The sequence below is a fragment of the Colossoma macropomum genome, unplaced genomic scaffold (genome assembly GCF_904425465.1).
Source record: "Colossoma macropomum unplaced genomic scaffold, Colossoma_macropomum, whole genome shotgun sequence".
In the NCBI taxonomy this organism is placed as follows: Eukaryota; Metazoa; Chordata; class Actinopteri; order Characiformes; family Serrasalmidae; genus Colossoma; species Colossoma macropomum.
In genome coordinates, this window is record NW_023494787.1 from 33,508,792 (window position 1) to 33,536,092 (window position 27,301).

Here is a 27,301-nt window from a genome sequence, read left to right on the forward strand (position 1 = left end):
TGGCTTTTTGTGAAATTTGTCAATTGCCAATTTTATGAATGTTATAACTGTCATATCAGAGGCTGAATGTAAGTGTTGCTGGTCAACATAAAGTGTAATGAGCTGTTTTTATCTACATTTGTCTCCTAATTTGCCTCAGCAAATACTGTTTAATACAGTTTGGACTACAATAAATGTTTGTGAATTTAACATGTATTGTCATTTAAGACATTTAAACAGTCTAGGTAAATTTGCTTTGAATACAACTGGTACTGTTAACTCTTTTGACTTGCATACATTTTATGGAACAGAACTGCATGAATCCCACAAGTACTTCTAATTTAAAGTTGTTTGATTCATTCATGTTTATTGAACATGATGGAGAAACATGAATTACCATACCATTTTTCACATTGGGTTCATGTATTTAAATTGAATGGAAAGTTGACATGTAATTAAAATGCATTAGTTTTAACAGCTGTGTTCCACTATGTGGCTAGGATTCGGCGGGCTGCTTATGTAGATATGAGCTATGGCCAATCCTAGCGCAGGAGGCGGGATTCTCCGGAATACTGGTGCTTAAAAGAAAAGAACGCGGGGACACAGGATAGCTCTTCACCGCGTTCTGTCTAATTGTTTAACGAATCCCCCACCGTTGAGGTGACGTTTTTATAACGAGGACAGTGTTGGCGAAAACCGCAAAATACAACACACCCCTCATTGCATGCACTATATATGAGAAGTACGTAAGAAAAAGGGCAGGGGACAGCGCTTTACTATCCGCTCAGGTAGGCTGCTGTCAAACTTAATATGGTTTACTTGGCCTATTCCTCAGGGGTTAATACTGTAGTTTTACAGCTGTGATACCGTTGTGGGTGGAATCCGTTTAGATGACGGCCTTGTTTCCAAGGTTGGAAACCCTGTGTTTTGTAGCAGGAACGCTAACGGATTGTGTGTCAAAGCACGTCAGAGACTATCTGACCGTGTGACAGACAGTCGTGGGCTATTCAGCGAGTCAGGTTGCCGAGTACATGGCATTTAGTGAGCTAAATCAAACAGACCGAAGAAGGATCCCGAAGGATTAATTGTCGATGTGCTGATGGGAAAAGAGGCTTTAGCAATCACCACACCAGGCCCTTTTATCTTGTAAAGACAAGCGTCATTTTCAGAATTAGCTTGTCTTCTTGAATAAAAACATAATACGTTGAAGCTTGTACCTTATTCAGATGCATTTTCATTTGCATCTCTACTTTTTATTAGCGTTGGTGTAACCCAAACTGTGGATTTTATATCCTGTTGAAAATATATGGCTCTATTGTCTCATTTTTGGCTTCAGCAGCTGCACTGTAAGTAAACGGCTTATTGTAATTCACCCTAAATTCAGTGCGCAGAGTAGAGGAACCTCCACACCTCTCTTTAGGGCATTTGCAGACCCGTCTCTCTCGGTGTGGGTGGTCGGTGGACGACAGAACGTAAACACAGCAGTAGTGTTTGGTGGTAATTCCAGATAAATGAGGCTTTTTGAAGGGAAGGGCTCTAATATCTTCATTGTAGAACCAAAGGGCTGCCTTGTGCTGTGTCGGGATCTGCTGATTTGGCACCTAAACCTGCCTTTGACGTGGGTGTGTGAGCTTCGTTGCGGTGGCATTTGGAATCTACGGAGCCCCGGAGGGGACAGAGGTAAAAAAAATAAATTAATTCGAGTGAACGGTTTGCAGTTCGTACGCACGTTTTCTTTTATTCGTGGTCACGATTTCTTAAATCGTTTACGCGTTTTCTTTTAATCATGCGTGCGTTTTCTTTTAATCATGCGTACGTTTTCTTTACTTCGTGGGTATGTTTTTTAATTCGTGATCACGATTTTCTTATTCGTTCTCTCGTTTTCTTTAAATCGTGGTCATGTTTCATTTATAGCTGAATGCACGTTGTTTGTTTGTTTTTATTCGTGCGCCAAATCAATGTAGTGGATACGGGTCGTGTTATTTGTCCTGTGCATAAGTAACTAACAGCTCCCTGAGACTGTCTCACGGGTTTTGATGAGTTAGATTTATGAGATAATGGACAGAGATGCTCTGGGGGTTATGAGGAAACTGCAGCTCTTCTTCACAGCGACCGGCCCACAGATTCATTAGTGCAGCTGCAGTTTGGTGGTGAAATGAAGGAAGACAAACTACAACCACAATCTTCACTAAACTGCACTTTTCTAATAATCATATATAGACGCTTAGCGCTGTTTCTGCTCCCGCGACAATCTGCGGTGTTAGAGATCATCACACAATTACAGGAAGCAATGATCAGCGTCGACGTTTCAACAAACTCAAATTAAAAACATACAGAAACATTCATGTGGGATGAGGTCAAATGGCAAGAGAGTTTAACAGATCAATGAATTAGATGTAGATATATTAATGTGAGGATGTTGAAATGCGGATCATTTCGTCCTGTAATTGTGTGATGGTCTCTAACACCGCAGCTTGACGCGGGAGTAGAAACATCGCGGGCTGTTTGCTGTGAAGAGGATCTACGTTTCCTCATAACCCCCCAAATCAAAATCAAATCTGATAAGCATCTCTGTTTATTATCTCATCAATCTAACACCCGTCAGACAGTCTCAGGGAGCTGTTATCAAAACACAATGTGCGTTCAGTTAAACATAAAACATGACCACGATTAAAAGAAAACGAGCGAACGAATTAGAAAATCGTGACCACAAATAAAAAAAAAACCGTACCCACTAAGTAAAGAAAACGTGCGTACGGACTACAAAACGTTCACTCGAATTGTAACGCGACAGAATGATGCAGACGCTCGCAGATAAAAGGTGAATGAGAGGTTTTACTAGTACAAACAGAATCCACAATCGTACAATCGTAGTCAGGTCACAGGCAATGGTCAAATCCAGAAAAGACCATATACACAAGAACACAAACATAACCAGGCAAAAGAGTCCAAAAGGGATCAGGCAAAAGGCAGGTAAAAAAACTAGACAAAATGGGTCAGAACAGGAATAAACAACCAGGAATAAACAGTCAGGAGCTCTGTGGGAAAAGAAGCAACAAGCCCGGGCTTTAAACTAAACTAATCAAGGATGAACATGTGTTACTGATCAGTACTCTGGGGAAGTGGAGTGCTGATTGGAGCGTGAGGCTGGAGTCACGTGATTCTGGGAGATTGAGTCCAAAGAGAGCTAAGAGCCGAAGGGAGTCCGTGACATGAATTAATTATTTTTTTACCTCTGTCCCCTCCGAGGCTGCGTAGGAATCCCTCGCACTCTGCAAATTGATTAATTAATTATTATTTTAATCTTCGTCTAAACCAAGATTATTATCTTCTTCACATTATCATCATCACAGGAGCTCAATTAGAGTGGTATTTTGGATACCATGCTCTTAAAATTGAATTTTCATATTAAATGTATTATCCTCATTTTCATCTTCATTGTCGTCGTCATCTTGGTCTATGATTTCGCCAGAAAGGCTGTTGCCCTTGCCTCTTGCCTCACAGGCATAGGGTACATTCACTTTGTTCTTCTAAAGTATGCTTATTGCTCTTTAACCCTTGGGCGGTGTTCATGTTTTTGTTACTCACCACGTTATTGTTTTTTTGTTTTTTTTGTTTTTTTTTTTAATCAATACAGCCATAACAATTTATGTAAAAATACCAGATGTTTAAGTATCACAAGTGGTCAGCGTGGGGTTCTCCTTTTGCAGCTGTAGCCAGTCAGCAGCCTGTCCATGTTGTCCACCCTCATACACACACACACATATACAAACACATACACACACACACTAACAGCAGGCCATGTAGGAGGAAAAAGGGACACAGCACCTCCCCACTTTTTTTTCACGCCGGTTCACCCGAACATCACGTGTGTAATATAAATGTGTAGGGGGTGTACAATGTGATGTAACTGAAAATGTGTTACTTTATATGTTCAAGGAATGAACAAAGGCCAAGGAATCTGAGGTTAAAATAATAATAAGTTTTTTTTTTTTGTTTTTTTTTAAATACTGAAAATGGGTCCCCCTGACCTGAACACCAAACAAGGTTTAAGTAAAGCATGTGCATCTTGTAGAGCCATAGGAAGCAATACTGATTTATACTATATAATAATGCATTTGAATCTGGGCTGTAGTTTATATAAGTGATGTCACAGAATATTTTTAGGGATGTCGTAAAATGCAGACATATTTATTAAGCCATATTTGCATTTGTGAAATATCTTTTTTCTTTCTCTTTTTCTGTATCCTGTATACAACCTCTCCTGTATGCAATTTGTGCCAAGCTTGATTAGACTTGTTACTAAAATGACATCAATAACTAACATGAAATTGATTAAATTAGTTTGAATGTTTAATTGTGGATATAGAGTTACAAGCAGAGGCACAATACCACTTTTTTCAGCTGCGGAACCTTGATTGTATGGTAGCCTAAAGTATGTGTGCTGCATTCTTGTAACGTTTCTTCTCAAGAAGTCAGAGTTGCTCTGAGTAGCATTTGCATGGAGTCTCGTACAGAGATAAACACAGTGGGCAGTGCAGTCTACAGTCTCTGTATCCTGTTTACAACCTCTCCTGTATACAGTGTGTGCCAGCCTTGATTAGACTTGTTACCAAAATGACATCAATAATAACACATAAAATTGAGTAAATTCATTTTAATGTTTCAGTGTGGTTTTCACACATGAGGTATTTTCAGGACTTTGTTTACACTTCATGTTCAGTCAAGTATGAAAGCTATTGTCAAAGCTGGGTGCAGTCCAGAGAGCCAGTCCCTGTGGTTTGTGGTTGTGTCTGGGGTTTGTTTTAAGTGAACCCTGCTGCAGTCTACCCTATGTGTGAAATCATTCTGTAATTGGTCCAACCTGTCACGTTACTACCCATTTCAAGTAGTGATGCACTAAAAAAAAGGAAAAAAAATGAAGAAGAAATATTCAGTAATCTGCACTATTTCTAGGTCACTATTCAAATATAAGCAATTTTGTGACTTTGACTATGTTAAGGCCTTTATATCAGAGGCCCATTTGTTTAGTCTTATTCCTTCCACTGAAGCATATGTTCAGATCGCTCACTTGGATCTGGTCTACTCATTAGAGGCCTCTGCTTGTTGAGTCCAAGTGCTTTATGAGCGCTTTATGTTATGTTGTCCCACAAGCAGGTCTGTGATATTTCAGACTAAATTTGTTGCAGAATTGGATCAGGTTTTTTTTTCTCCGATATGCAATCCAGCATTTTCTGGTAATACCGGCCCCATACCGATGCTGGGTATCAGATCGGTGCTACCTTTAGTAGGATTTTAAGGTTAAACACTTAGAAACCTGTACTGCTTGGTTTTAAATGAAAGGATTTGTGTTAAAACCAACCATAGACAGTATTGCATAGGCAGTCAAGGTTTTTCTTGACTTAAAATGAGGAGAGGGTGGTACCATCCTGATCTTGTACAAACATGTACTGTGCCTTCAACTGGCTCAAGAAAACAATTTTAACAATGTATTTTAGATGTTCTAACAATTATATAACAATAAAGTAATTATTTTCAAAAACAGCTACTTTATATTAGTTTTTTGTTACTTATTGAGTAAAGCTTTTGTAAAAGTGCTACCCAGGACTGTAACTAAATTTGTGAGGTCCATTTTGTAGAAAAGTGACCTACATCACACGGTGATTAAACTAACTGCCAAATGTGTATTGCAACATTATCAGTTTTTTCTTTAGATTTTTTCACCAAATAAGTGCTCCCTTTTATTTAATTGATCATTTTACTAAGGAATGACATGGTGGCACAGTGGGCTGCGCTGTCGCCACACATCAAGAAGGGCCTGGGTTTAATTCCTGGCTGGGCGACCAGGGTCCTTTCGGGGTATAGTTAGCATGTTTTCCCTGTGTCTGTGTGGGTTTTCTCTGGGTATTCTGCCTTTCACAGGATAGGCTCCAGCACCCCCTCCGCGACCCAGAAGGAAAAGTGTGTGTGTATATATACATATATATATATATATATATATATATATATATATATATAATCATTTTACTATTTGTTTACACATTTATTTTCAGTTGAAAATACATGTTGAAACCTACATGTACTAAATCAGTTGATAATTACATTGATTGTTATTAATTTACCTCTGTCTCTCAGTTTCTGTGCCTGTCTCTTTTGTTCTTCACTTTCTGTCCTCACAAATTAGGCATACATTAAAATACTTTATTAATGTCTGTCTCTACCACACCCCAGCTTCTTTTTCAAATTTTCCAGTCCACCTTAAACAGTGCAGCAGTCACATTCTGATACCTCAATGCGCTCAAATGCGACACCATTTAAGGTTTTGCATTTAATTTAGCATGTCCAATTAGCCTGACTGTATGTCTTTGGACTGTGGAAGGAAACCCACACAGAACATGCAAACATGCAGACTCCACACAGAAAGGATCCTGGTCACCCAGCCAGGGTACTGAACCCAGGCACTTTTTGCTGTGAGGTGACAGCACTACCCACTGCGCCACCATGCTGCGGTGGAATACAACAATATACTCAAATCACATCTGTAGCCTACAGTCGGCTAACATGGACAATAATTTCGACCAGCTGATTAAAACAGAACAATGTATTTGATTAAAATTCTTTGTGGGTCGTATATAAAGACAAAGTAATCATCACAAAATAATATATTGCTCTGTTTTGCTTCATCTCCTAAAGAAGGATCAGCCGCATGTTTTTGGATAAAGCCTTTTCCACTGTGTGTACTGTTGGCCCCACCCTAATGGGATGATTGACAGATTGGGAAGACCATGAAAATTAAAATGCGATCTAGCAGTCTACAACAACATTTACGAAGCAAACAAAAGCTGAAAACACAACAGCATTAAGGGAGAATGCAAACACAAATACAAAAGTGAGAATGCAAACACAAACTAAAAGGGAAAGTTTGTGAACAAACTTTAACTTGGCTTAAAAAAAGGCAGCTAAATTACGTTTAAACATTAAAATGATGTAAGACTGTTGATGGTTGCTGAAGTGTTGCTCAGATTTTGCTAGGCAGTTGTTATGGTATTCAAGGTGGTTGGTAAGGTATTGCTTGGTTGTTGCCATGGTGTCCCAGGTTGTTGCTATTGTGTTGCTAGGTGGTTGCTAAGCTATTAAATACACTGGCACCTTAAATCCAATGGTACCTTAAATATATTTACCTTATATGTATTTAAAATCCAATGGTATCTAAAATCACCCTTAACCTTAAATCCAGTGGTTTCTTAAATCCACTTAAACCTTAAATCCACTGCTACCTCAAATTTATTGCTACTTTACACTGCCACCTTAAATCTCCAGCTACCATAAATCAATTAATACCTTAAGTCCACTGGTTTCTTAAATCGAGTGCCTCTTTAACAACACTTAAACACTGCTGTGTTAAATCTGATTGCTTGAATCTATTGCTACCTTAAATCCAATGCCACCTTAAATCTTCTCATACCTTAAATCTAGTGCCACCTTAAATCTACTGAGGTCTTAAATCCATTGCTACCTTAATTCCATTGCTCCCTTCAATCCAGTGCCTTCTTAAACCCACTTAAACATTAAATTTCATTTATGTTTACAGCATTTAGCAGACGCTCTTATCCAGAGCGACTTACAAAAAGTGCTTTGTCTATCTAGAGAAAGTATCTTTGCTAGTTACCAATAGGTTAGAGAGAAAGCTAGTCTTGAGCTCAGATACTGCTAGAAACAAAAGTCCATGTTGATACCTAGAGAAAAGAAACAGTTAAACACAGCGCAGCGCAATACAATACATTTCAATAAGTGCAGTACAATACATTACATCATCATCATCATCATCGTTAACCGCTTAGTCCAGCTAGGGTCGCGGTAGCAGTTGGGAGAGCAGAGAATCCCAGACGACCCTGTCCCCCGCAACTTCCTCCAGCTCATTCCCAGGGACCCCAAGCCGCTCCCAGGCCAACCTGGAGATATAATCCCTCAAGCACGTCCTAGGACGACCCCGGGGTCTTGTCCCGGTAGGCCGTGCCTGGTACACCCCCACCAGGAGGCATCCAGGGGGCATCCAGATCAGATGCCCGAAGCACCTCAGCTGGCTCCTCTCAAGGCGGAGGAGTAGCGGCTCTACTCCAAGCTCCTCCCGGATGGCCGAGCTCCTCACCCTATCCAACAGAGTGTAGCCCGCCACCCTGCGAAGAAAGCTCATTTCCACCGCTTGTATTCACAACCTCATTCTTTCGGTCATTACCCAGAGCTCATGACCATAGGTGAGGGTTGGGATGTAGGCCGACCGGTAAACAGACCCCTCTTCACCACTACAGTCCGGTACAGCGACCGCATTACTGCTGCCGCCTGTCCCAGCCTGCGGTCAATCTCACAATCCCTCTTCCCATCACTCGTGAACACGACCCCGAGATACTTAAACTCCTCCACCTGGGGCAAGTCCTTTCCCCCTACCTGGAGTGGGCATGCCATCCTTTTCCGGGCTAAGACCATGGACTCAGACTTGGAGGTGCTGATCCGCATACCAACCGCTTCACACTCAGCTGCAAACTGCTCCAATGCGCGCTGGAGGCATCCATGTGATCCAGCCAAAAAAACAACATCGTCTGCAAATAGCAGAGACGCCACCCTTCGGCCCCCACACATAATGCCCTCCTGACCACGGCTACGCCTTGACACCCTGTCCATGAATATCATGAACAGGAGTGGAGACAGGGCACAACCCTGACGGAGTCCAACGCTAACACTGAAAGAGTCTGACTTAATGGCGAGTATACGAACACAGCTCTCACTCCGGGAGTACAGAGATTGAATGGCCCGGAGTAGCAGCCCCGGCACCCCATACTCCCGGAGGACCTCCCACAAGATATCTCGGGGAACACGGTCGTAAGCCTTCTCCAAATCCACAAAACACATGTAGACTGGGTTGGCAAATTCCCATGCCCCCCCAACAATCCGTGAGAGGGTGAAAAGCTGGTCCATTGTTCCACGGCTGGGACGGAATCCGCATTGTTCCTCCTCAATCCGAGGTTCAACTATCGGTCGAAGTCTCCTTTCCAGCACCTTGGCATAGACTTTCCCAGGGAGGCTGAGCACTGTGATACCCTGATAGTTGGCACACACCCTCCGGTCACCTTTCTTAAAAATAGGGACCACCACCCTGGTCTGCCAGTCCAAGGGTACTGTTCCCAAGGTCCATGCAATATTGCAGAGGCGTGTCAGCCACGACAGCCCCACAATATCCAGAGCCTTAAGCATCTCCGGACGAATCTCATCCACCCCCGGTGCCTTGCCACTGAAGAGCTTGCCAACTACCTCAGTGACCTCCACCAGGGAAATGGAGCTTGACACGCCAGAAGCCTCTGGCCCTGACTCCCGTGAGGGAGGCATATCTCCCGGATTAAGGAGTTCCTCAAAGTGCTCCTTCCACCGACCGACAATATCCTCATTTGAAGTCAGAGCTTCCACACCCCTGCCGAATACAGCTTGGGCGTAGCCACCCCAACCGCTCCTGAGTCGCCGGACAGTCGTCCAGAACCTCCTTGAGGCCGATTGAAAGTCTTTTTCCATGGCTTCTCCAAACTCCTCCCACGCCCTGGATTTTGCTTCTGTCACCGTTGCGGCTGCCACCTTTTTCGCCTGTCGGTACCTATCTGCTGAGTTGGGAGTCCTTCGGGCCATCCAGTCCCTAAAGGCCTCTTTCTTCAGCTTGACAGCCTACCTCACCCCCGGTGTCCACCAGGGGGTTCTTGAGTTACCGCCCTGACAGGCACCAACAAGCTTTTGGCCACAGCTACACCTGGCAGCTTCCACAATGGAGGTTTTGAACAGGGTCCATTCAGACTCCATGTCCCCTACCTCCTCCAGAACATGAGAAAAGCTCTCCTGGAGGTGGGAGTTAAAATCTTTCCGAATAGGGGCCTCCGACAGTTGTTCCCATCACACCTGACAGTCGTTCCCACCTCACCCTCTTCGCTTGGGACTACCGGGTCTGACCATCGGTCTTCCCTGCCATCTGATCCAACTCACCACCAGATGGTGATCGGTTGACAGTTCAGCACCTCTCTTCACCCGAGTGTCCAGAACATATGGTCCCAAGTCAGATGAAATGACAACAAAGTCGATCATTGCCCTTTGACCCAAGGAGCTCTGGTACCATGTACACTTATGAACATCCTTGTGTTCGAACTTGGTGTTCGTTATGGACAGTCCATGCCTGGCACAGAAGTCCAATAACAATTCACCATTTGGGTTTAGATCGGGCAGGCCGTTCTTCCCAATCACGCCTCTCCAGGTCTCCCAGTCATTGCCAACATGAGCATTGAAGTCTCCCAGTAAGACTATGGAGTCTGTAGACGGGACCCTTTCCAGAACCCCACCCACTTGCTCCAAGAAGGCCGAATACTCCAAACTGTTGTTTGGTGCATAAGCACACACAACAGTCAGAGTTTTCCTCTCTGCGATTTTAATTCGCATTGAGGTGACCCTCTCGTCCACCGGGACAAACTCCAACTGCACGGCTGCCAGTGAGTGTCCCCACACCCGCCCGTCGCCTCTCACCCTGTGCAACCCCGAAGTAGGAGAGGGACCAACCCCTATCAAGGAGCTTGGTTCCAGAGCCGACACTGTGGGTGGAGGTGAGCCTAACTATATCTAGTTGGTACCTCTCAACCTCCCGCACAAGCTCCGGCTCCTTCCCCCCCAGTGAGGTTACATTCCACGTACCAAGAGCCAGTTTCTGCCGCAGGGGCCTAGGCCACCAGGGCCCCCCCCACAATCTCCCACTGCCTATACGGCACTGCACCACTCCCCCATGCTGGACCTTGCGGATGGTGGGCTCACATGGTCCCCCCACGTTGCCTCTTCGGGCTGAGCCCGGCCGGGTTACGTGGGCTGCCCGCTCACCAGGCGCCGCCGGGGGACGCTACCCCCAGGCCTGGCTCCAGGGGTAGGTCCCGGTGACCCTCTCCCGGGCAGGGTACACAATTGTCTGTGTCCATTTATCATAGAGGATTTTTACATTACAATGAATACTTAACTGAGTGCTCATTTAAGTGCTGTATGAAGAGATGTGTCTTCGGTCTGTGTTTGAAGACAGCAAGAGACTCTCCTGTTCGGACAGCCAGTGGGAGTTTGTTCCACCACTTGGGTGCCAGTACAGAGAAAAGTCTTGATGGCTTGTCTTCCACACGTCTTGAAGGATGGTGGGTCAAGCCGAGCTGTACTTGAAGCTTGAAGGGCTCGAGGTACAGTTCGTGTTTTGACCACTGCCAACAAGTAGGGAGGGGCTGGTCCATTTTTAGCTTTGTAGGCAAGCATCAGGGTTTTAAATCTGATGGGTGCAGCTACAGGAAGCCAGTGAAGGGAGCGCAGCAGTGGAGTGACGTGACTTAACTGAAGGAAGATTGAAGACAAGCTGTGCTGCTGCATTCTGGATGAGTTGCAGAGGCTTGATAGCCTGCATAGGAAGACCAGCCAAGAGTGAGTTGCAGTAGTCAAGCCTTGAGATGACAAGAGACTGAACTAGCACCTGGGTGGCCTCTTAAGTGAGAAAGGGTCGGATCCCTTGGATGTTGTACAGGAGAAACCTGCATGACCAAGTTAGGTTCGCAATATTAGCCATAACTGGCCATCCTGAATCACACCAAGACTTCTTGCTGCTTCAGACAGAACAATCAGAGAGTTCTTGAATGAGATGGCAAGATCATGATGAGGACCTGTAGTTGCAGGGATGAATAGCAGCTCAGTCTTGCTAGGATTGAGCTTCAAGTGGTGAGCTGCCATTCATGAAGAGATGTCAGTCAGACATGCAGAGATGCGACTGGAAACCTGTGTGTCAGAAAGTGAGAAAGAAAGCATTAGTTACGGAGTGTCATCAGCATAGCAGTGATAGGAGAAGCCATGAGAGATATTACCAAGAGAACTAATGTAAAGAGAAAAGAGAAAAGGACCCAGCACTGAGCCTTGTGGGACACCAGTGGATAGCCTGCATGGAGAGGATGTGGACCCTCTCCATGTTACTTGATAAGAGCGACCCTCCAGATAGGACTTGAACCACACAGAGCCAGTGATTCCAAGGTTGGTGAGGACGTCCAGAAGGATTGTATGGTTGACTGTGTCAAAAGCTGCTGAGAGGTCAAGAGAATCACTGCTACCTTAAATCTCCTGCAAATCTATTGCTGCCTTAAATCCATTGCTTCCTTAAATCCAATGTCATTGTGAATCCACTGCTACCTTAAATCCACTGCCACCTTAAATTAACTAATACTTTAAATACATTACTGCCTTAAATTCACTGCCACCTGGAATTCACTGGTAACTTAAATACATTACTACCTTAAATCCACTGATACCTTAAATTCATTGCCACCTCAAATCTCATGCTTTCTTAAATCCACTGCTACCATAAATACACTGCCACTTTTATTCCACTTGAGCCTTAAGTGTTCACCTTTAAACTCATGCTACTTAAATTGCTAGCTTAAATTAACTGCTCCCTTGAATCCAATGGCTCTTTAAATCCACTGCTACCTAAAATCCAATGCCACCTTAAATTCACTGGCACCTTGAATCTACTGATACATTAAATCCATTTCTACCCTAAATCAACTGCTGCCCTAAATCCACTGTTACCTTAAATTTATTGCCACCTTAAATGCGCTGCCACCGTAAATTTCCTGCTGCCTTAAATCCGTTGCTGCCATAAAGCCACTGTTACCTGAAATCCACTGCCACCTTAAATTCACTGCCACTTTAAATCTCCTGCTGCCTTAAATTCGTTGCTATGTTAAATTTACTGCTCCATTAAATCCAATGCCTCCTTAAATCCACTGCCACCTTAAATCTACTAATATTTAAATCCACTTCCACCTTTAATTCACTTCCACCTTAAATTTACTGCTCCCTTAAATCAAAAGCCTCCTTAAATTCATTGCTACCTTAAATCCACTGCCACATTAAATTCCTTGTTACCTGAAATCCATAGGTACCTAAATCCATAGGTACCTAAATTCATTGCTACCTTAAATCCACTGCCACATTAAATTCCTTGCTACCTGAAATCCATAGGTACCTTAAATTTACTGCTACCTTAAATCCACTGCCACCTTAAATTTAACGGCGCCTTGAATTTACTCATTCTCACGTTTCACGTGACATCAAACTGTATATCCATGGCCATTTTGAGGACTGAATCAGGAAGTGACTCTGCTAAATTCCAGGCTTGGAGCCCCCCTGCACTGTATAGTTTAGTGTTTTTCTGTGCTGTACACACCTCGTTCAACTCAAGAAACTAATAACATAAGGTATTTTAACCAGGGAAACCACAATTATGCAGGGTTGCAGGACTGGAGCTTGGGAACTCTTAGCAAACTTACAAAATCATGACTGTTGAAATATGACATAGTTTTCTGACCCATACGACATTCATTCTTATATTTAACGTTTAATGTTTCTCCTTTTAAACATCACTTAAATCTCCAGAAACAGAGAAGTAAAGTTATACCTGGCTGTTTGCTAGCTCCGTTAGGGGAACACAGGTTGTTGCATAAAGAGGAGATAAAACTCTGTCATAGGAAGGGTAAGGCAACATCAGCTAGATTAACTAACACAGATGTGAACAATGCTAGCCTTTAGATAACTTTTGCTAATGTTAACAGCCGTGAAATAAACAGTTGTTCCCCTAACGGAGCTAGCAAACAGCCAGGTATAACTCCCTAACAAAGCTAGTTTACTTTGTTGAGGTAATGCTTTTCTATTCCAAAGTAAGGTGAGTAAATTTAGCCGTCTTTCACCTCTAGTTACGTTCGTGTGGATTAGCGAAGCCAGAAGTTCGGTCTCAAATGTGGCGGTCACAACAGAAAAATCATGCGACTGAAACCCTAGGATACCTTAATTCCACTGCCATCTTAAATTTGCTGATATTTTAAATCCACTGCCACCTTAACTTTACTGATACTCTAAATCCACTGCCACATTAAATACACTGCCACCTTAAATGTACTGATATCTTAAATCCACTGCCACCTTAAATTCACTGCCACCTTAAATTTACTGATTCCTTAAATCCACTGCCACCTTAAATACAACGGTACTTTAAATCCAACGTTACCTCAAATAAACTGCTCACTTAAATTTACTTGTGCCTTAAATGCACTGCTACCTTATGGTATGTTGAGTGTGTGTGTTTGTTTAGTCTGTGTGATTTGTGGAGTGCATGTGTGTAGAGTGCTTGTTGTGTTGAAGGGTTCTTGTTTTCAGTGTGTAGTTGTGTTCTCACTTTTGTATTTGCGTTTTGTCTCTTGTATTTGCGTTCTCTCTTTTATATTTGTGTTCCGTCTTTTGTATTTGCATACTCACTTTTGTATGTGTGTTCTCTCTTTTGTACCTGCATTTTCACTTTCAAATTTGCATTCTTACTTTTGTATTTGCATTTGCATTCTCCTTTAATGCTGTGTTCTCAGTTTTTTTGCTTCATAAATATTGTTTTTATGTGACTCAGCGTGCAACCATAATTTTGACACAGAATGAGTGCAGTAGGCGATAATATGTAGTTGCAGAAAGGAGAGGGGCTGTTTCCCATTTCCATTTGGATTTTTCCTCTTTCTTGCTTGGTGTTCTCTTGGGTAATGCAATTTAAGTGAAAATACATATAAAATAAATGATGTTTTAATTATTAACACAATTATTGCATAATCACATTAAGCATAAATATGCTGTTCTGGTAATACATTTTAATTTAAATTAAGCTACTCATAAAGCATCTAAATCTTTGTGTAAATGAAATGTCAATAGTAGTATACCAAATGGCAAATTAAAATTGCAGTATTGAATTTTAATTTTCATTTTGAGCTTAACATTGTATGCATAAAGGGAAAATTTAAATCAAGACATATAAATACATTGCCATTTTACATATTACATTTGCATTTTAATTTTGATACTGATATACTTCGATATATTCCATGAAGACACCTGAGTTTTGTGGAGAACTGGAGGTGGCACGAAATTTGATGGAGGCTGCCTCCTCATAAATCTGTATGCAGGGAAAACCCTGCCAGTAACTTTGACCATGAGAGAATGACCTTATTGAGTTTTAGTCTTTAACACCAGAAAAGAGGAGTGAATTGATCCAGCCATCACTTAGCAGGAAGAGAGGTATCTGTTTCTGTGTGAATTGTCCAGTGTTATGCAGGGAAGAGTTTAAACACTAGAGAGAATGTAGCCCTGTGTACAGACCTGCTTAAAGTGGAATTCCATTGATTTTTAAACATTTCTGCATAATCAGTCGGTGAGATATAAACAGACATAAAAAATCGTTTGATGTGAAGGGTGCTGTTACCTTACAGAAAATTTATACATGGATATGAATGTGTTGTATGTTGTTGCCATTGTTTTGTGATTTTGAGATGAGGTTTTGGCATGAAATATATTTTTAAAACACATTTATGGTGAAGAGGTACATACAGGGCAGTGTAAGGCAAAATAATTTTCAGATTCATGACTACTTTACAATTATCAACATTACATACGAAAAGCTCAGACAACACAAATAGATTCCCTGGTAGTTTGGATAATTTCATTAATTTGAGTAGTATTTCTCAATTTTATTAATGGAGTAGCCCTGCATTTTAAATTCTAATATTTATTTTTTTGTACTCACTAATTTTGCTAGTCAGCTATTGAGTTAAGTCAGTTATGTTTGGAGCATTGAAAACACTGAAATGTGCAGTGCCGTGATGGACTAGGATTTTGAAACATTGTTCTAGTAGATGGACAAGGTAGCAGCTATTCTTGCATCAGGTCGCAACATTGATGCTGAGGCCCTCCGAAGACCTCATGCCTTTGAGTTGTTCATTCTTGTGGAATTAACATGTCTATCACATTACCTTCTCCTTCACTTTAGCTTCTCTTTGTCCATTTTTTTGAAAAGAGTTTCAAAATACCTGGACTGAGTACTGTCAGAAGAGAGTCATTGAAAATGCAAACTGGTTTGTATCTCATATTGTCAATTAAATTCAAGTAAGAGATGTACCATTATAGTACTTTTGTTTAGAGCCTTTTATAATTGTAGCTAATTGCGAAGTTCATGTTGAATATGATTTTTGGTAAATATATTACTCTTGAATGACAAAGCTAGTGAAGCTCTCTTTTTAATGGAGGTGCTGCTCTGTCTGATCTAGTTTATTGTAAGAATTGGACTGGGAGCGCATAGAGTTCTTCTCCAGCACCTGGGAATTTCATAGCCAACACATTTCCCTACAAGTTATCATGCTAGCACAGCCTTAGTCTTAATGCCTGGCTAACATCCATCCGGTTCTGATCTTCATTATTCTCTGGAAAGAAAAAAGAGAGAAGGGACAGAATAGATTAAAGAAATGTGGCATGATGTTAAAGAACCATTGAATTGAAACATGATCTACCTGCCATTAGTTTAGCTTTCTTTCTCAAGAATATTAAATATTCAGAATTCAGAACCATTAGCCCTCTGTGTTTGCACACAGAGGAATTAGACCTCCGCATTTAACCCATCGGTGCAGTGAAACACCCACATACATGCACACTAGTGAGCACACACACTAGGGGGCAGTGAGCACACTTGCCCGGAGCGGTGGCCAGAGCGGTGGGCAGCCCTATCCACAGCGCCCAGGGAGCAATTGGGGTTAGGTGCCTTGCTCAAAGGCACTTCAGTCACGTACTGTCAGCTGAGGGGATCGACCCGGCAACCTTCTGGTCACAAGGCTGGTTCCCTAATCTCCAGCCCTCGACTACCACTACCAGTACACTGTAAGCGAAAGAGAAAGTATTTATAGAGAGCCAAAACTTTTTTCGCCTTATCTCATCATGACTAAAAAGAGGCTACCTCACTCTCTTTCTCTCTTTTTAGTTCTAGTGGTATTGATGGGTAACAAAAACAATATGTCGAAAAGATGTAATTTGCTGGGTACTTCAGAATGTTTTGAAAGAACAGCTACTTAAAAAAAACTAAATAAATATTAAGCTTTTTTTCTGAAAATGTGGTTTCTGTCTTCTAAACATTTACTATACTATGGAAGGTACCTAAGTCAAAGCAAGTTATGTCAGGTTTGTAAGACGTTCTTTTAGCATAGAGTAGCAATATTTTGGAAACATGGGTTAATTACTTTTATTAATGGAAACCTAAACATATCAAATATTTGAAAAATATTGTGATATTTTATCAATTCTGTCAAGCAATATTGAGAGGTTTCCATTGTTGACGACACCTTTCTTGAGGTTGCTGTCCATCGATTCTGGCATCTAAAGCTCTCTGGAGAGTGAGGCAGGACAGAGTAACAGACCTTTAACCTTTTTATTGATGTTTAGAGCAGATCAAACAGTATTTAGTCACAACTCTCTGCATTCATTTAACTATGCAAACACCATTATCGTGACCAGCTTACCAGCTGTCTGGATACCAGAGGAGACGAGAGGAGCCACTTAAAAATACCCGCCAAAGCAGCTTCCAACAGAGGATACTCAAGTGGAGGTCTTATACAAATTTTAGAGAGTTATCACTGCAAACAAGCCTAGAGAGGATGGACAAACGCATAGCAATTCAACTATACTTTAAATTCTGTGTTATGTTTGCGTTTATATATTGTGTTGTGTGCTTTGTACTTGGTGTAAAATCAAATAAAAAAGATTCAAAGTAAAGAAAATCACACAAATGTGAATTGGCTGGCACTGGGTAGTTGTATCAGGGATGTGCTTTCAAGCAAATGCTGTGATGGTCAGTTCATCAGTAGTCAACATCAACTTTAATGCCGAAAGGAGTCAGCTGTCCCATTTCTCCAGTTTCTGCTCATTCTCTCCATTCCTCCTGTTCCTTTCCTCAATCCCTCCACATTCTTCCGGGTTAGGAGAAGAGCAGTAGGAATCGGGCGTACAGAAGGAGTAGCAAAACTTTCTGATCGCAGCCTGAGAAACAACATGTGGAATTACACATTTATCAAAAATAGTGTTAAACAAATCAAAAGTAGATTCCCCCCACTCTTTTGGGGTTTTAGGTAGTGGCATCAGTCAACATGCTTTTGAGAACTGATCTATAATGACAGAAACAAATGTTTTACCTTGGGATAGTCTGTGATCAATGAACAAGTGTGACTAAGGGCAGTGGTTCTAGCAACCCTGAAGGCAACTGACATGGGGTCTTATTCTGGACACAGGCAGCACAAGCTTTACCATTCAGAGATGTCTCGGGTTACTGAAGTCCACCAAAACTTGTTTTGTAATTAGGCGAGTGCTTGCCAAGCACCTGGATGTCTAGTGCTCAGTGATGTGTGAATCCACTGTAACAGGGATGTATGAACTGCTTGAGGGAGTTTTGTCCAGAGGGCACTAATGTGGAGGAGGTTCATCTGCTTGGGCATGCATAATGTCATCCATTGTCTCCCATCGCACAGGAGCTAAGACACAAGAAGAGAGGAGAATAGTTTCCTCAGTTATTTTGGGGGGTGTTCTGTTTCATATAAGTGTGGTAGTGCATCGGCTTTGCCATTTTTTGACCCTGGTCTGTACATTAATGTAAAGTTGAACCTAGTGAAAAACAGTGCCCACCTGACCTGCTGTGCGTTGAGACATCTCGCTGATATGACATGTTCCAGGTTTTGGTGCTCTGACGGAATCTGGAAGAGGTGTCATGCCCCGTCTAATCAGCTGGTCCAGAGCAGCTTTAACGGCTAACGACTTAACATTTCCCCACATCATAATTTTGCTCTGCGCTGGTCAGCTTCATGAATACAAAGTGCACAGGTATAACTGGGGGTGGGGATCACCATGATGCTCGGACAATACAGCACCAACACCACTCTCTGAGGCATTCACTTCTACTGTGAAACAAAGGTTGGGGTCAGGGTGATGCAGAATGGGAGCAGACATAAAGTACTTTTTAAGAATTTTGAATGCAAGTGTGTCCATTTCAAAACCTTTGGGTTTCCCTTGAAGAGGAAGCCCCTAATGACCCTCCTGTAGAAGTTGGCAAAACCAAGGAATTTTTATAGCTCTTTCATGGATCTGGGCTGAAACTTTGGACTCATCGATTTTCACTCCATGCTCACTTATTATTTATCCTAAAAAATAAATTTGAGTAGTATGAAACTTGCATTCCTTGATTATGTATGAAGTATTCTAGGGCCACCATACACGGAAAACATGCTTTGCGCGAAGGTCGAGGAAAAAATAAGCATGTCAAAAAAATGGAGACACAAAGTTTTGTTTTGATAACTCCTTTTTTTTAATTTGCCATTTTTGTAATTTAGTAGATGCATATCAACCAAAACTTAGAACAGCAAAGCCATGCACAGAAACAGCTTTATCTGAGCGTGATACAAAGGTATATTGAGGATATCTTGAATTTATGCTAATATCTGCTCTTTCTCTTTCTCTTACTCTCCTCTTGATCTGGACTTTGGCCTTAACCATGATCATATCCTGGCTTGGGTTATCCGTTGGTATTTGGTGACATCTTGCTTGGGAAATGGCTTGTTTCATTATTTGGTGAGTATATCGCATTTCTTTCACTCATTCACTTGCTGTAAGTTTTAAGCAGTGAAAGCTCATCAGGACAAAACTATCAAGACAAAGACATTTGTTATTTCTGGGTCACAGTGTGTGATGACTTTACTGTTGTTTATATGTGCTTTATGCAGTGATGTTTATGTATATGACAAATGTGTGCTATGACCGATGATTTCATAAAACAATGTGCTGCTAGGAGTACTATTTGTTGACCCAAGGAAAGGTTATTACAGTCGTTCAGAAAATGCTTATGTTGGTCTTTCCTTTTTAGGGTTTGTTGAGTGTATGACCCAACCTGTTAAAGCTTTAAGGCACACGCAGGAACTTCCCAGTTCCCAGGAACTTGCTAGTGCTCACTCAGTCAGCATGAAAGATGTAGAGAGATGTATTTGGTTTTTGAGACTCTGAGCTGGAGGAAAATAGACCTTGTTTTTTTATTTATCCAAAGACTAGGTGAGAGAGAAAGAGAGAGCATGCAACAATTGATTTTACCCAAAATAATTCCATTGTTCTCCATTAGTACCAGGGCAGTAAACTTTGGTTCTTTAAAGTAAAGTTTAATATGTTGAACATGAATTATACAAATTTTGTTTGGGTCATTTTGAATATTGGAAATAAAGTTATTTCATTAATGGCAGAGCAAAAAGGAGGCATGAGATACACTATATGGCCAAAAGTATATGGACACTGTACCATTGTACCTGCACGAGCTTGTTGAACATACCATTCCATCACTATGAACATTAATGAGTTGGCCCCCTTTTTGGAACAGCCATTACTCTTCTAGAAATGCTTTCCTCAGGAATTTGGAGTGCTTCTGTGAGAATTTGTGCCCATTCAGTCAAAATAGCATTTGTGAGTTCAGGCACCGATGAATTCATCCCCAAGGAGTTCAGTAGGATTGAGGTCAAGGCTGTCTGCATGCCACTGAAATTCTTCTACACCAAACTCGCTTTGTGCACAGGGGCACAGTCATCCTGGAGAAGAAAAGGGCCTTCCTCAAACTGTTACCTAATGTTAGAAATATGTAATTGTCTAAAATGTCTTTGTATGCTGCAGCCTTAAAAGTACCCTTCAGTGGAACTAAGGAGCCGAGCCCAAACCCAGAAAAACAGCCCCAGACTATATCCCTCCTCCACCAAAATTTAGTGTTGACACTATGCATACCGATCCATCAAACCCAGGACTAGGGTGTGAGATAATGAAGTGTAATTCATCACTTCAGAGAACACATTACCACTGCTCAACAGTCCAGTGTGAAGTGCTTTACATCACTCTAGCTGCCGCTTGGCATGGCACATGTAAATCAATTTGATGCTCATGATGCAGCTCATGATGCACAGTTATTGGGCTAATGTTGCTTCTGGAGGATGTTTGGAGCTCTGTAGTGATTGATGCAATAGAGGATAGACAATTTTTGTATGCGCTACATGCTTCAGCACTCAGCAGCCCGGCTTTGTGAGTTTGCCTGGTCTACTGCTTTGTGGCTGAGCTGTTGTTGCTCCTAGACACTTCCATTTCACAATTATAGCATAGGTTGACTGGGACAGATTTTTCACAAATTTCACAAACTGACCTGTGGCAAAGGTGGCATCCTATGACAGTACCAAATGTAATGTCACTGAGCTAATATGGAGATTGTATGGAGCAGAGAGCCAATCAAGAGAAATGGTGGAACAGGTGGTCCCTGACTTGAGAACAGGATTAATGACATGAAAAGCAGAGTAGCCTGATAAAAATGATCATCTGAAGAAGAAGAAGCAGCAACACTCAAAAACACCCAAAAGAGATATTTTAATAACCTGTAGTTTATTTTTAAGCTGTTTATTTGTTGATTTATGTTGCAGGACAGAAACAGTTGTCTGATTTATCGATGTCTGAGGATATGCTGGCCATGTCCATTTGATCTCTTGTTGGTTTTGTAGTTGTAATGTAACATTTTTTACATTATCTAAGGAACTATTTGTGTCAAACATCAAACATGCCTGGCTTCAGTAGTTTGAAGTTATGTCAGAGTAATTTAGTGCTGTAACATGCCTGAGAATTGCAGCTCTCTATAGATTTCTGTAAAGATAGTAGTATAACACACTGACAGAAAGTAACATAAATAAATAACGAAGTCAGCCAACAGCTTTGGGCATACCATAGTTCTGTCAAACTCTCATATACACAGACAGCCAACACATGACTCTAGTATTCTGAGATGATTTACTTACAATAAACTGGCTTGTGCTGGATGTCGTTATACATCTTTCTTTGTGCATACACTGTAAAAAATGGCTCGTCAGATCTGCCTAAAAAATTACTTCATGTAGTAACAAGTAAATTAACTAGTTTTATTCAACCTAAATAAATACTTTGAATGAACGATTCTTTCAAAAAAAGGAATTTTTTGAGTTGAATAAAACTAGTTCAATTGCTTGTTATCACATCAAGTCATTTTTTAGGTAGATCTGGCGAGCCATTTTTACAGTGTAGCATTACCAGTATCACTTAGACTATGTTTAACATTTTGCTCTGCAAATTCTTTACTTTAGATCTAATAATTATCAAATAGATTTTGCAAAGAAGGAATGCTAATAAAAAGAAAATAATAGCTAAAAGTACTTCATCAATGTGATACCTTGGATTGTACTGTTTTCTGTGTTATCTTAATGAAAAGAACAGCAGAGAGTGGCCACAGCCAGAGAGAGAGAGAGAGACAGGGAGAAAAAGATATGTTTGGATATTTTGTATACTTTGGATGATGTAAAATACCATTGTTAAAACACCATCAGCATAATAGATAAATTTGAGTTTTCAGAAAAGCAGTGCATCCGTGTTTCCAGCAGAGGGGGCTCCTTCTCTAGCTGAAGTGCTCAGAGCTGAAGAGACTTTTACAATAGTGATTTTACCTACAGTTCTTAGGGCATCTTCTCATGCTTCTGCTGGCATGGAATATTAAAAGGGATTTAAGAAACACCTTGGTGATGCTCCATATATAAATGTGCAGATGATATAGTCTAAGATGACCTGAAATAGAATGAATGAATAAATATTACCTTGATATTTTAAAAATACCCATCACAGTATCTTTATCAAGTAGAGTCTTGTTTCTTACCGATAACCTTGTTAATGATAATGTAAGTGATAGTACCTAGCCTTACTGTATGATTACTGGTAGTCAGGATTCTGCTAGTCAAACCAAATTCAGTTGTTCAAACCAAATGTCTCAGAGTGATAATAGCATACTAATTGAATTCTACGAAAATGAAAGATAAAATTCTGTTAGTTGCACCTCGTCCAATATTTCAGTTTTGTTTTTTCTTGTACCTGAGATGAAGTCTCTTGAGGGGATCAAACATCAGTGTGTTTCAAGCATCAGTTATGCTGTTAGGTGCTTTCCTAGGTCAAAGCTGCATGCCGTTTTTAGATAACCAGGCTACTGCATTTTGGTTCAGTGAAGTCTGATTTCTAGAGACCTCATTAAGGCTTCATTGTGGTAATGGAGTAGGGAGGGCAAGAAAGCTCTGATCAGAGGCCTCTTGCCCAGCTGGTGCCCAAGACCACAGATGTCTATGGAGACGGGATGGGTAGGGGGAGGGGGAAGGGCTTGGGGAACAGAAGGTTATGGAAGTGCTCTGTGGATGGAAATCGAGGGCGGGGAGGGGGGGAGCTGAGGAGTGCTTGTGTTTCTCCCCTGTTTTCCTGATCTCCTGGGACCCTGCATGTCTCGTTGTCAGTTCGGATCAGCAGACGGTCTGGCCAAGCACCTGCTCCTTCCATTGGCAGAGGGGAAGGACCCTTTGGGGGAAGAGACACAGGGAAGAAAGAAAATGGATTCAATAGGTCTTAGAAACAGTCAATTTTTATTGTACTTACTTAACGCGATTATTTTTTAACTGCGTTCCCTACGTTATTATAAATTACCCATCTTGTTGTATCCGTTAGTATATTCCTTGTGACAATGTGGAGGAATAGCTGCTGGAAAATAAAAAAGGTTACAAAACGTATTGCGTTAATACGTTTCTGGGTATCCTTGGTTACGATGCTGCTGCATCCTAGCGCTGGGCAGCCAACTCAATGCCTGCGGCTGTGATTGGACCATTTCGCTCTCTGCGTGTCTCCTATTGGTCGTTTCTATAAATACGCTTTACCTCGTTGCATACGTAGCCCTCCCTTTTTACTAGAACCTAAACACCATTTAAAAAGGTAGAATAATTTTACACATGGGTCTGCAGCTCTGAATCTCTGTGACAGAAAAGCGATTTAAATCATCTTGCTGTGAATTGTCACTCCATATTCATGAATTAAAGGAAAAGGTAAGTCTAACCGCGGACCTTGCACCTCGCTGCTGGATTGTGTATTGTGTGATGCGATGCTCGCGAGGAAGGAAATCTGTTGACATTTTTTTCACATTCAGCGCCATTTTCAGACACAGCGTTTACGCACCTGCCTTCCCGTTATGTGGGGAATATATGGTATTCTTACATTTTTGAGAGGTAGTTGCCAGCAAACGTCAAAGTCATCGTTGTTTTAATAGATATTTCGATTTTTTGTTTTGCTGAGAAGGAACAATGGTGGGCCAGTGCGCGAGTGCAGGGAGTTCTCTGTTCATTTGACTTAAGTCAGCGGTTTGAAATCAGTAAATAATGTTATCAGTAAATATATGAACTCTGTAGGTAGTTTTGGTTTTAGAATGAAGAAGTAATCGTTTTTGCATGCATAACATTAGTGAAAAGGGAAAAAGTTATGAAAGGGTGTAACCTTGCTACACATCGCTTGTTTACTTAAAATCTCGGCATACTCTGTAAAGGTCAACGATGTGTCACTATCCATTCACATAAGTCTCATTACAACTGTTAGTAGTTTTATTGTTATTCTCAGTAATTTGTTGGTGACTAAGTTTACTTATAGTATTTCTTTCTTTCTTTCGTTCTTTCTTGCTTTGTGCCTTTTTCTGGTTTCTCTTTCTCTTTTTTGTTTCATTCTTTCTTGTTTTGTCGTCATATTTTCTGTAGAAGATTAATTTCCTTGCCCCATGGTAAATCTGTATTTTTTCTGTGAGGTTCACTGAGAGACTAGGTTTCCCATCTAGTGGTCTTGATCAGAAGGACCCCAGAGGATGTTGCTCAGTGTAAAAGGATCTGTCTTTTTGTGCCTTTCTGCATCAGCACAGCTGTGTGACATTTGGTGCAAGTTCCCTTTGCTGCATCACATTGCAAGTAAAAGTTTACTTTCTGGAGAAGTCATCACAAGTGCTGTGCAAGTAGGATTTTGTGTAAATATTTTCTAAACGAGACTGTTGATTTATTGGTTGAGGTTAAACTCAAGAGGTAAAGCAGTAGTAAGAGCAGTGATTCTGTTTTTTGTCTTTTGCTAATACGTGCACATAAGGTGTTATGCAATGGAGACCCATTTTTAAATGGATTTCTCTGCAGGGCTTTCAGCAACATCACAAAGCCTCGCCATGAACACGCTGGAATAGTCTGCGTAAAGAGGAATGTGAATATTCTCATTGTGGTTATTTTTCAGTATATGCCTATGATCGTTGTGATAGTTTTGTCATGCAGAAAGCGAGAGAGAGACAGAGTTTGTGTGATTATCACCAGACACTTCTGTGTTGTGGGGCTGCTAGTCTTAGATGCCTTTGGTCTAGTACAAAGTACTCACACATGGTTTATATTCACCTTTATTTAAGATCCTTCAAGCATATGAGAGAAAGAATGAGCATGTGTGTAAATGAAAGCAGCTAGATTAGTATATGTTCAATCCTTGGAGATTATAATTGAATGTGTGTGGCACAAGAGGTTTTCACAAAATTTCCTCATGAGAATATCTTTAAGTGTAACGTGGCTCACTGATTTGGTTACGTAAAAAGTAACATAATTACTTTTAATTAACCCATTTTTCCTAGTGAGATGTCCCTGTTCATATGAATATTTCTTTCTTTCTTTCTTTCTTTCTTTCTTTCTTTCTTTCTTTTTAGTTTTTTAATTTTTAAAAAACAAAACTCAGGTTTTCTTATAATGTTCTATCAAAATGACTTTTACCCCTGAGACCCTAATACCACATTTCACTTGCAAAAAAACAACTGATGCTCTAAGAAATTATTTTAAAGGCTTACTAGCTTGTCTTTTACAGATGGACAATTTTGTAGTCGTTGAAAAGCTGTGTATGGTTATTGTTAATTTGGCCTTAAAGGGGAATTGCTAAATTAAATGGTTAGGATGTAAACAAAGTCATTTAGAGTGGTTTGATGGGAACACTCTGTTCTTATCTCAGAAATATCATAAAAATGCCTCAGTGTCCCAGGTGATAGGGAGCACATTAATAATAATTTCATGCTGTAACTTTCTGTGAGGGAGCTTTAAGAGGCATTAAACATTTCAGATGTCTGGTTCCCAGTACCATGACAGTGAACAATTCTGGCTCTGTAAGTTTCTCTAGAATGGAGCAATTTTTTAGCAAAACGTATTCGTCTTTAAAATTTGATTATGCAAAAATATTGAAACATTGGTTTACTCTGATTACTTGATGAATTGTCAGATGATCCTAATTATTAAAATTAGTGACATTGTGCATCTCTCCATATCTCTTTCTCTCTGCTCTCCTGTGTGCTTCTCTTTGCCATGGTGTCTCCATGGTGATCAGGAGTTTTGTGGAGGTGTGCTCAACCATGAGGTTATTGATTAGTTTGATTTTTCTTGGACTTCTGAGCTTATGTGTTTGCCTGCATGTGTGTACATGTGCCGGTGGGACACTTAACCTGCTCCATCTCAGGAGACATCTTTCTGTATTTATTAAAATTTCAAAGTTTGATCTTTTAATCAGTGCCCTGTACATATGTCAGTTACCCTGCACACTTTATTTTTGATAGTATAACTTAAAATTGATTGTACGTTACCACCTGTATTTTTAATTGTTTATTGCATTAGCATTCCATGATTATTGGAATCCAAACTTATCTTGGCACTTGCTTACTTAATTGCAAATTAATTAAAACAAGGCTTGTGTTGTTTGAATTAAAATAATAAAAAAAAGAAATAATTCAAGTGGGGATGCACAATGATATCAGAATCATATCAATATCGGAAACAATTGCAAACCAATATTTGGCTTATTTATTGTACTCCAAAAAAATAGATTGTTTAAGTGACTTTAGGTTATTGCACTAAAATGTATGTAAAATGCATTTTATTCATTTTGCTGCTTTTGTAACAGTAATTAAATTAGTGTCACATTTCTCTGTAATGCTAATCCAGTTGGATGTATTTATTTTTGTTTTGATATGGGCATCGGCATGTACATGAAAAATATTGGATATTAGTGTAGGCAACAATAAATTAAGTGAAAAAGTATTGTTCTTTTTTTTTAAGTATGTTACCTAAACAAAGAGCATGTTGGGACTCAAATTCATATATAGGTATATGGAAATATTTCATACAAAAAGATATTGTGTTGTTTTGTGTAACACACGTTTGGATGACTCGAGTTACATAGAGATGAATCACTAAATCTACTTGAATTATTAGATATGGTTTATCTCTTATGCTAGCTGTGTACGATAAACAAGTGTTTAACCTTCTGTTTAACTGTATGAAATATTTTCTCATTAGTATCTGTATCCTAATACTGTTTCTTTAAACACTGTTATACTAAATCATGTCAAGAATGAACTTGCACATTTCTCTGAGTCTGTTTATTTTTTTGCTAAAACATTCCAATTCTCTGTATGTTTTGGATGCTATCCTCAGTTTCACCACATTTAGGTCAGGCTGGACTTTTCTGGGGCACATTCCTCTATTCACTGCCC

The 27,301-nt window shown here is 40.6% G+C and overlaps 1 protein-coding gene across 1 annotated transcript in view; it reads left to right on the forward strand.

Moving 5' to 3' along the window:
- Nucleotides 1–23,222: 23,222 nt before the first annotated feature.
- The window catches only part of epb41a (erythrocyte membrane protein band 4.1a), a 71,554-nt gene continuing 67,475 nt past the window's right edge, over nucleotides 23,223–27,301 (forward strand). Inside the window, exon 1 of the mRNA XM_036567048.1 lies at nucleotides 23,223–23,334. Coding sequence (XP_036422941.1) covers nucleotides 23,322–23,334 — 13 coding nt within the window. The 5' untranslated portion in view covers nucleotides 23,223–23,321. The remainder of the gene's footprint in view (nucleotides 23,335–27,301) is intronic.